The following is an 11117-nucleotide window of genomic DNA, read 5'->3' as shown; positions in this document are numbered from 1 at the left end:
TCAGCTGATCCCTGCAGGATCTCTGACCAGCTATATCCATGTGACTCGTCCTTGCATTGCAGTTCAGCAAAAGTGACTTGCTGAACAATGCATAAAGTTTAAGGAATAAAGACCATTGCAATGCTGCAGCAGCATGAACCATCAACTGTGGCCATGCAGATGCATATGCTTTGCACAAGCGAACCTGAATACAGTTTCTTCATCGCAACTTGCAAGCAAACTTACGGCATTCAGCAAAAAGGGCGCTCCTTTGGTCAAGAACGTCGCTTCAGTTTTTAAAATGATCATCCATGTCAGCACGCCGTGGAAACTGGAAACAAACAGCAAGCTGAAGCCGCACGGAGGACGAAAAAAAAAAAAAGAAGGCGCCGGCCGGTTTGCTCCATTGAGCAGGAAATGCCAGTGCGCCGTGCAGGTTTTCAAGCGTTTTAAAGGTTGTGGCCGGGGAGATGAGGTGACGACTGACGAGATGACAACATGTGCTGCAACTGGAGGCCATGCCATCCCCAGTTGAGCCCCGGCGCCCAACAAACCTTCCGCCGAACGCTGGTGGGATTGGCTAGTGGCGTCTGTCTGTGCAGCGCCCCAACTGCCAATAGCTCCTTGGCGCAACAACCACAAGTGCCCCCGGCCACATCCACACCAGGGACGTTGTATATATATAACGTTGTTTGTGTGGCGTTATGGACTTGCATGGCACTGCACAGAGCAACACGAAAGTGGTAAGAGAGGAGATAGAGAAGAAGAAGCATGGAGAGAGAGATGTCTGAAGAGTATGAGCTGAACGAGATAGACGCTGGCACCTTGCATGGTTCCGTGGGGAGCAGGCTCTCCCTGTTCGCGAGGGAGCTCAAGTCGAGGAGGAGCAGCAGGCACAGCGGCAGCGCCCTGAGGCTTCCACAGAGCTGCTGCTATGGCAGCTTCGTCATACACCCTAATGGAAGGTAACAAATCGTCTCTCTCCTTCGCAGCGGTTCAGTTCTGTCTGTGGCTTTGTGCTAGCTAGTCCCAGACCGGCTGTGAATTTGACTGAAAAAAGGAATGATGCTACCACTTCATGCAAAAGTATTTGGCGTGTGACGTTCACGTAAGAAATTGAGAGCGATACTGAGCTCGAGCAGCCAATCAGAGAGCGTCTGCATGGGATGAGATTTCCTGATTAAGACAGGAATCATGCAGGATACTAGCTGCGTGCCATTTCGTTTCATTTTTCAGATGTCGTCCAGTGATGCCATGCCAAGCCAATGTTCTTGATGTGTTGCCTGATGATCTACTGCTGCTTGCAGGTGGTACAGGATCTGGTCGAGCGCGATGTTCGTGTGGTCCATCTACTCCACCTTCTTCACCCCCTTCGAGTTCGGCTTCTTCCGGGGCCTGCCGGAGCACCTGCTGGACCTCGAGTGCGTGCAGCTCGTCTTCCTCGCCGACGTCGCCGTCCACTTCTTCCTCGCCTACAGGGACGCCCACACCTACCGGATGGTCTACGACAGGCGCAAGATCGCACTGCGGTGAGGCCGTCCTCAGTGTCTCGAAACATACAAAAGACCTAGCATCATTCATCTCTTTCTGACAGGGTCTCTGAATTTCTAATGTTCTTGCAGCTACATCAAGGGAAGCTTCGCTCTTGACATCCTAGGCTGCCTCCCTTGGGATTTCATCTACAAGGTGACATCTCTCAACCCCTGCAACTTCAATTACCGTATATTCTGCATCGGAGAGAAGGATTTTTCTGTTCATGACAAGACAACACTGTTCATTATCAGGCCACGGGAAGGACGGAGACGGTGAGGTGCCTGTTGTGGCTGCGGCTGTACAGGGCCCGGAAGATCACGGCCTTCTTCAAGAAGATGGAGAAGGACATCCGCATCAGCTACCTCTTCACGCGGATCGTGAAGCTCATCACCGTCGAGCTCTACTTCACCCACACCGCCGCCTGCGTCTTCTACTACCTCGCCACCACGCTGCCGCCGGCGCGCGAGGGGGGCACCTGGATCGGGAGCCTGACGCTGGGCGACACCAAGTACATCAACTTCAGGGAGATCGACCTGCTCACCCGTTACGTCACCTCACTGTACTTCGCCATCGTCACCATGGCGACAGTCGGTACGCTGATGCTCTCGACCATCATCAGTTTAATTTCTTCATCATCTCCATTAGCAGAACTGCAGTTTCTGATCGTGCAAATGAAAGCATTCAGGTTACGGCGACATCCATGCGGTGAACCCGAGGGAGATGGCCTTCACCGTGATGTACATCTCCTTCAGCATCCTCCTCAGCGCGTACCTGATCGGCAACATGACGGCGCTTATTGTGAAAGGATCGAAGACCGAGAGGTTCCGGGACAAGATGGCCGACCTCATCAGGTACATGAACAGGAACAAGCTGGGCGCCGACATCAGGTCCCAGGTGAAGGATCACTTGCTGCTGCAGTACGAGAGCAGCTACACCAAGGACAGAGTCGTCGACGACATCCCGGTTGCGGTTCGATCCAAGGTAGCCGATCTTCTCCATAGAGGTCAGGAGAGATTCGGCTGAATCTCTTGTGTGCAGATCAGTATCATGAGCCTTTGTTTTGTTTTGTAGATGTCCCAGGCACTGTACCTCGACATGGTTTCAAAAGTGCACCTGTTCAAAGGATGTTCAGAGGACTTCCTGAGCCAGATTGTAAGATTTTGATGGATTCATGTTAGCAGTTAGTACCAGCATAGTATTCATTAAAAATTTTCCATTAATAATTTCAGGTGGTAAAATTGCACGAAGAATTCTTCCTCCCTGGGGAGGTTATCTTGGAGCAAGGCACTGTGGTGGATCAAATTTATATCGTCGTACACGGATGCCTGGTATTACTTTTCAGCAACAACATTTTATAACCATGATTCTATTGTTCATTTTTTAAGGCAAAAAATACATGAATTATGAGAAAACAGAACTAAGCCGTATCAATGTATCTACATGACCCTTCACCCATCCTATTATTACTGTCACAGGAAGAGGTAGCCACCGGAGAAGGTGGATCAGAGGAGATCATCTCAGAGCTCTTGCCTTACGACATCGTCGGAGATGTCGCTGTAGTCTGCAACGTTCCACAGCCATACTCAGTCAGGGTCTGTGAGCTTTGCAGCGTCCTGAGAATCGACAGGCAGTCCCTGACCAGCATCCTGCAAGTATACTCCAAGGATAACCGTCAGATCTTGAGCAACCTCCTGAAGGTAGCATGTCAACAACAGAATCATGTTTTTGCAGTCCCGGCCAAAACTTAGCTGAAAAAATGATCTGTTTTCTCCAGGGGAGAAAAAGCGAGTCCAAAGGGAATCAGCTCGAATCAGATATGGCATACCTGATATCAAGGCAAGAAGCAGATCTTGTCATTGGAGTGAACAATGCTGCTTACCATGGAGACTTGCTCCGTTTGAAAGGCTTGATCAGTGCAGGAGCGGATCCGAGTAAACCCGATTACGATGGAAGGACAGCACTGGTATGTGAACTCTGTCATATAGTAAATGCCACATGAAGCACATTTTTTTTCTTCTGAAAATCATATCATAAACAACCTCCTTTTTTAGATAGAACAATGTGAATTATCTGTAATTGTGATTGAATTTTATATTACAAAACTCCTTCCTGATCTTTACGTTAATTAATACAGCATGTGGCGGCCTTAAGAGGATATGAAGATATCGTTAGGTTCCTGATTCAGAGAGGAGCAAACGTCAACAGCATAGGTATGCAAGAAATTCATCCAAGGCAAAAACAGATACTCTTATGCACATCTCTTGTGATAGACAACCGTATCCAAAACTGCAGATAAGTTTGGGAATTCACCGATGCTGCTAGCACTGAAGTCAGGGCACGACAGGATTACCTCCCTCCTAGCGAAGCACGGTGCAGCCCTGAACCTAGAGGATGCCGGAGGGTACCTGTGCAGGGTCCTCACGGACGGCAGGATCGACCTGCTGAAGCGGCTGCTCAGCTTCGGCGTCGACCCCAACTGCAAGAACTACGACCAGAGGACGCCGCTTCACATCGCCGCCGGCGAGGGCCTGCACCTTGTCGCCGGCATGCTCATAGATTTCGGAGCAGATGTTCAGGCCAAAGACAGGTAGGCAGTTCGCATGGATTTCACGAGAGTTTCAGAGGTGTTGAGATTGGCATCGGTTGAAATGAAACGAAATGAAAATGGTGCAGGTGGGGGAACACGCCGTTGGATGAAGGGCGGAGGTGCAGCAGCAAGCCACTGATCAGGATCCTGGAGCAGGCTAGAACAGCTGCAGTCGCTCAGTGATCTAGGAATTCGTTCTGTGTTCATGTAGGAACTTCTGGCAATGAAATATTCTTTCTGAAGTGACGAAGGCATCTGTCACGAATGCTGGCCTCAGAAGCTCTGCATCTGCTGATTATTGCTTGTTACTTCCTCCGTTCCAAATTGTACGTCGTTTTAGTATTTTTTAGGTGTATAGTTTTTGCTATGCATCCAAATACAGGGTATGTCTAGACCTACAATTTGCAACGGACCGGAGTAGTTGTTACCACAGCTCTAGTAGTGCCTACTAACTACTAAGATGATCAGTGTCCTTCCGTACACCTCAGAATCCTCACAAGAGTAGATCGAGACAAATCAAGAACAAAGGTCAACAAGCACAATATGAACAATGGCAACACAAGTGACACAAGAATTTGTTCGATCCCACAAAGAAATCTACATATCCGTTGAGAAGCTCACAAAAAGCAGGGTTTTATGAACGCTTTTCTCCCTTTAGCAACCACAAGGTCTAAGCTAGTGTCACTTACTATCACATCGTATGCCAACTTTTTTTGAAACATTTCCGGTCACCCATGAATTAGCCTTTTCCAAAAGAAAGTAAGAAAATAAAATGACAATAATCACATTAAATTTATTCCAACACCGTTACGGTATTCACCTTATGTTATATGGACGCAGCTTCAAATTTCAGGGCATACGGTCGCGAGTTTACAAGCATTTTCCTGTAGTAGTCATTAGTCAGCATGCGATACAGCATACATAATACGTATCAACATAAAAGGCTTCAGTTTGACTCCACAGCTCGGAATCGATTGTGGCAATTACAATAGTAGATAATCTGTCTTTTTTTTCCCCGCGACATGGTTTGGATGGATTATGAAAAGGAATATACAACCCACTGATCCTTCTCATGTAGGCATGAGCCGAAAGGCTATAAAAGCTCCTGAATAAGTAATAGTGTCCTAGTTCACATCAGAATGGGTGTCGGTCACAGTTGCAACAAGTCAGCTAGCGAACAAAATCTTGTTACACTACAAACCTTTGGTCAGTTCAGCACAACTGGCTGAATTAATAGAGGACGGAAAAATGTCAGCCACAAACAATTACTATATTAGCATTCAATCCGAACCGAACCACTCTGCGTCGAGATGAACTTGGGCTTCCTAATCACCTGCTCCAAGCACTGTATGATATCCCCAACCTGGAAATCATCACAATCCTGAATCACCAGTCCACAGTCGTTACCCTTTTCTATTGTTTCTGCATCCTGCTTCTCCCTCTTCAGAGACGCGCAGGGACCCTCAAAGACAACATCTCCGCTCCTCAACAGTCTCATGGTTCCAGATTTGCTAAAGTGGCCGTCAGTTATACGGCAGCCAGCAATTCTGATGTCCGGTCCTTTTGACTTGCTGCGCCCTTTCAGCTCGAATATGTTCAGAATCTCAGCCTCCCCCGAAACCTGGGTTTCAGCTGTCCCTGGTGCCTTCTCTACAATGGTCCTTCCCATTTCCTCGAGGAGATGATAGATAACTTTGTGCAGCAAAACCTAAATATTAAACATTAACAAGCCCGCTAAATTCACCCCCTCAGATGTATATAAACTATAAAGACTAAAGATAAACTGAGAACATACAAACATAACAAATGAGTTGATGGAACTACATCAGTGTGTAAAGTGGTCATTGATACTTTGGCAAGTGGAGATACAGCTATACTAACAGACTAGGTCCCATATCACAACACTGAAAGCAACAACAATGATGAGACGTGGAGACCAACAACAGCAAACCAAATATGCAATACTTCAAACACATAATGGTTTCTTTGTGGTATGATACTATTTAAGAAAGTAACCTCGTTTTCAGGGAAAACTCCAGTTGATGTAAATGTATATAAGGTGCGGAAGCAGTAGAAGAAGCAAGCAGATCGGAAGCTCAGGCTACTGTTCAAATCCGGAGAGCAATTTCCACAGGAACTAAAGTTCAGATGTCATGACATAAAGTTGGTTTCATGTCGTATCCTTATTCCTCCCGGGGATAAATTACCATGATATCATCCCCCGAATGATTCCCATAACATCTAAACAGTATAAAGATTCACTAGGTTTACGATGGCAAAAGCAAAAAAATGCATGCATAATCTAGATTCTAGCATCTCTCCACAGAACCAAATGTTTACAAAACTGAACATGTATCTGAAGATGCACCAAAACCCAATGCTACCGTCAAACTCACAAGGTTGCTTGAAGCACATAATCACGACTGACATTAGAGAAATAATGATTCATGAATATGGTACCTTTATGTTGGCTCTTGCTGCTGCTTGAGTGATAGCAATAGGTGGACTGCGAATGTTGAAACCAACTATATACGCTCCGCATGCTTGTGCCAGATCAATGTCATGCTGACTAATTGGGCCAACACCGACATGAACAACATTCACAAAAACCTGCACAGAGCGTACTATGTATTGACTTACAAACTTAACAAAAAAAAATGGATGTAGTGATGTAAACAGAATGTGAGAGATTCACAACTGGCATTTGGGAGTCAATTAAACTAAAAGAACTGCATATTGCCATTCTGTGACAACATTTCCAGAAGATAAATAAGCATTGAATCTGCATGAGAAAATACCTGTGCGCTATTAAGACTCCTTAAGGCATCTGTAACAGCTTGAACACTGCCTTGTACATCAGCTTTGACAATGATGGGCATTTCTACTCTTTCAGGAGTCTCTTCTTTAATTTCTAGCTCATCTGCCATGCCTTCATCAATCTTTCGAAGTCTATCTTTCTCCTGCTTCTTCTTCCGCCCTTGACTAAGCATTCTTGCCCTTTCCTCTGAGTCAACAACCACGACATCATCCCCAGCCATTGGAAGGCCCCTTAGCCCCTCAATCTCAACAGGCATCGCAGGTTTTGCAGACTCTGTAATTTTCCCTGCTGTGTCTCTAAGAGATCTAATTCTTCCCCACTCTGCTCCCACAACAATGTGTTGCCCACTAACTAATGTGCCAGACTTGACTATAGCTGTTGCCAGCGGACCCCTACCCCTGTCCACCTTAGCCTCCACCACAAAAGCCTGAGCAGGGCCATCTATTCTGGCTTTCAGGTCCATCATCTCAGCTTGAAGGAGCAAAGCCTCTTCCAATTTATCCAAACCTGATTTTGCTACTGCAGAGATTTCGACAACCTGCACATCCCCACCCATATCCTCCAAAAGCAAGCCTTCTGAACCAAGTTGAATTCTGACCCTCTCGGGATCAGCTCCAGATTTATCACATTTGTTTATGGCAACTACAACAGGGACATTTGCTGATTTTGCATGCGACATAGCTTCAAGTGTCTGAGGCATAACACCATCATCTGCTGCCACCACAAGGACTACAATATCTGTAACAGCAGCACCTCTAGCCCGCATCGCACTAAAGGCAGCATGTCCTGGAGTATCAAGAAATGTGATAGATGCTCCTGATGGCATCTCAACAACAAAGGCACCTATATGCTGAGTGATACCACCAGCTTCCTTGGCTGCAACAGATGTTTGCCGGAGAGCATCCAAAAGCGATGTTTTACCATGGTCAACATGGCCCATTACCGTTACAACAGCAGGACGTGGTTCATTTTTGCCTTCACCAGTGTGCATTCTTCTGGTATTAACACCAAGTTCCTGAGGAAGAAGCATGAAACATATGGGCTCTTATTATAAGAAACATGGTTTCCCTAGAGACACTTGAACATTTCATGATATCAATGCTTGCCATAAAAACGCAGGAAATTGGAACTGTGCTACTTCAATGAAACCTAGCATGTGTCTGTTCAAATAAAAATGTATCAAATCAGTAGTAATGCATACTTAAATTAGCTACTTTGTAACGTTGAGTAATGGAATATGCCACTGGCAGTCTGCAATATTTCACATTTTCTATCATTGTAAAGAACACACCTAATAATGATATCCCTCTAAAAGTTTCTTCAATAGCAGTGGTAGTAAGCTAAAACTGTTGCAGGTGAAAAGAACTAAGTTTGCTCAAAGGACCAATGTTTTGTGCTAGAAGTAATAAAGGCATAAGAACCGTACCAGATTTTAGTTATTTAATATGATCAGAAAACTTCTGAACATTAGCATATCACAGATTGCAACAAAACCATTGTTCTATCATCTCATTGAGTTGCAATAGGCTCACAGGGTATAAATGAAATAGAAGGTGTGAAGAAATATATCTATATCTATAGCTCATTTCTAGTATGCTTAAGGCAACTGATCGGTAAGAACAATACCAGTTTATGAAATATGAAGAGAAATATAATTGAGACATACCATAGCAACCAACTCAGCAAGATCAATGCTGATAGAGTCAAACTCTGATTCAACCTTTTCACCAAGATCTGCAAGTATGCCTTGAAGTGTACTAATATATGCACCGGTTCGTTTAGAGAGGTCAAGCAATGTCATCCCGTCAAAAATCTCAACAGTTTTATCTGGTGATTTGGTAGCTATCTTCGGTTTTGGTGCAACATAAGGTGCTTCTACAGGAGGTTGTGTTCTATTTTCTCTCTTCACTCGCTTCTCCTTTTTAGGAGCTTTCAGCCCTACAACGTCCTCCTTTTTCCGACTCCATGCTAACATATAAACTCCTGCATGAAAATTCCTATAAAGAAGATGGTATAGTCACCTGACATATAAAGCCTGAAATCAAGATAAAAGTAATAGTAGCAAGAATCGTGCTAAAATGGTGCTATTATACAACATGAATTGTTTCAAAAGACGAAACAGATAACTGAGACAAAAGGGATACAGAATGAGTCAAGAGGACATGTGAGGAATCTGAATTATTAGTTGTGAGGTCTCTGTGACTACACCAAGGCAAACAAATAGTTTACATTCCTTTATTAGTCCATAGTGTTAATCATTATGATCCACACATGTTAACTCAGAACAGTACTCTATATCATAAACTAAAAGGCCCACCATTTTAATGAAAAGAAAAAAAAACAATACAGCATCATGTCATTGCGGTCCATGTATCAAATCTACCTACAAGCTTTCTCTTTAGAGGGATGTTAACTTCAACCCACCCAACAATTATCACTTTGTAGTTCCCACTTAATGAAACAGATCTAAAATAATCAAAAGTTCACATCAATGTGCTCATCGGTCACAAGTATGACTTTTAAGAATCAGAGATGAACCTATATATGATGTAATATCATCACGTGTTCAGTACTAACCGGTGTGGTGGAATTCACGTACTTGTCTAGCAGAAGTTAAGGTATTGCTAGTCACATGCAAATGTGACGAATGGCAACCTCAGGATACATGTCACAAATATGACATACAGACATTTACAGCACATATATCTGTATGCATCGATCATCCAATTTGGACAAAAGGAGCCTTACGGTGATTTTATCACATCAATTTAGTTTCTTAATTTGCGGGCACATTAGGTCAAATAAGATGCGCTGCAGATTGTGCGATGTAGAAGTTGCAACCATCACTCAGAAGTTTAGAAAATTAACAATAATGTTCAGGTAAGTTTCGTCCAGAGACGGTTTCTGGTAGGATCTAAAATCATTTTGCCAATCTCTGATAAATCCAACAATTATCTTTAATACTTATGCTGGATACTCCAGGTAGGTCTCGTATACTTGCATAAAATATGTGCGGCCATCTAAATCACACAGACAGGCATACCTGATAATGAAATGGTTAGAGGGCACGCACCTAGCAGCATGATTGGGCCTCTCACTGCGGTAGAACTCTGCATTTCGTAAGCACAAAACAGATGTAACCCCAATCCATCACTTTATGAGAGGTTCACGCTAAACCTGAAAGCGGCAGCAAGACTATGATCAACTTACGTGCCAGCTTTCCAACTGCTCCATCGGAGAAATGCTTCGTGCCCCAATGATCTGCACGGAACGCCAAATTCACAAGGCCCGTGTGGAACTCCTGCGATACCCAGACGTCAGTACTGCCGCCGCTGCAGAGCCAAGTGCTGGAAAAATCGGAGTCTCGAATGGATGAAAAAGTACGCCTCAGCTGTTAGCGCTGGCTTACCTTCCTTCGCAGCATCCGCCACGCCATTCCTCCGGCCCCGTCGGCGCCGACGAGCTTGAGCCCGGAGGCTTCAGATTCAGGCGCGCGAGAGTCGCACTCGGCCGCCGCTTGGTGCGGGGACGCCGGTGTATTGGGGTGGGCGCGAGCTGAAGGCTGGATGTGCGGCTGGGGCGGCCGCACGCCGAGGGGCTGAGGACCTGCGGCGGCGGCGGCGGCTAGAGAAGAACAGGGACGGAGGAGGTTCTTGGCTGGGGCTTCGGTCTCTCTAGTCTCGCTCGAGTCTGGACACAAAAAATAAATAAAAATACTACTAGTGGTCAGTGGACGGTCAGGATCTTTGGCGGTTGTGGATGGAGCCGCCCGATGCGGGGTTGATCTTCTTCCTTTTTTAGAACAATATTTTTCCTCTTTATAAGCGTGTTCAGAAGGCCCTTTGATACGGCTTCTTGAAGAGCTTCTCCACCAATTTTAGTGAAGCCCGAACAAAAGAGCAACTTCAAAACAGCTTCATCACTGAAGTTACAAAACGACTTACACTAAAGAGGAGGAGAAAAAAATTGGCTTCACCAGCTTCTCCTCCTTCTCCAAGTATTAATTGATCATAAAATTACCCATATTGTCATTGAAAACCACTTTACCAAACATTTTCTAAAATAACTTCAGCTCCACTAAAGAAGCCACTCTAAAAAAACTGGAATCAAAGCTGTTTTGGCAGGTGACCTCAATCAGAAAAGGACCAAAACTTTGCCTCCGTTAATCCGTCTCAAAGCTTTTGCCTCGTGTAGGATTCA

At 45.1% G+C, this 11117-nt stretch overlaps 2 protein-coding genes across 5 annotated transcripts; one reads left to right on the top strand and one right to left on the bottom strand.

Moving 5' to 3' along the window:
• Positions 1–713: 713 nt before the first annotated feature.
• Positions 714–4571, top strand: LOC101765339 (potassium channel KOR2). Its single transcript, XM_022828743.1, has 12 exons — positions 714–944; positions 1287–1508; positions 1602–1665; positions 1764–2103; positions 2198–2493; positions 2584–2664; positions 2742–2840; positions 2988–3209; positions 3287–3475; positions 3647–3722; positions 3805–4099; positions 4186–4571. Exons 1-12 carry the CDS (start codon positions 751–753, stop codon positions 4280–4282), a joined length of 2175 nt encoding a protein of 724 aa, XP_022684478.1. The 5' UTR covers positions 714–750; the 3' UTR covers positions 4283–4571.
• Positions 4572–4995: 424 nt separating this feature from the next.
• On the bottom strand, positions 4996–10597 carry LOC101764123 (translation initiation factor IF-2). Of its 4 annotated transcripts, none has more exons than XM_004975676.3 (7): positions 10327–10597; positions 10128–10218; positions 9961–10027; positions 8584–8914; positions 6898–7932; positions 6560–6709; positions 4996–5807 (listed from the first exon to the last, which is right to left on the bottom strand). In XM_004975676.3, the coding sequence occupies exons 1-7, from the start codon at positions 10351–10353 to the stop codon at positions 5373–5375; spliced, it is 2136 nt and encodes a 711-aa protein (XP_004975733.1). In that variant the 5' UTR covers positions 10354–10597; the 3' UTR covers positions 4996–5372. The 4 variants fall into 4 exon arrangements, with proteins under 4 accessions (XP_004975733.1, XP_004975735.1, XP_004975734.1 ...); XM_004975678.3 differs by having other exon boundaries at positions 8584–8900; XM_004975677.3 differs by having other exon boundaries at positions 9991–10027.
• Between the last annotated feature and the right edge of the window lie 520 nt (positions 10598–11117).

The sequence above is a fragment of the Setaria italica genome, chromosome VII (assembly GCF_000263155.2).
Source record: "Setaria italica strain Yugu1 chromosome VII, Setaria_italica_v2.0, whole genome shotgun sequence".
NCBI classification, from domain to species: Eukaryota; Viridiplantae; Streptophyta; class Magnoliopsida; order Poales; family Poaceae; genus Setaria; species Setaria italica.
Note: the sequence above shows the minus strand (reverse complement) of the source record. Positions and strands in the feature narration are given on the sequence as shown.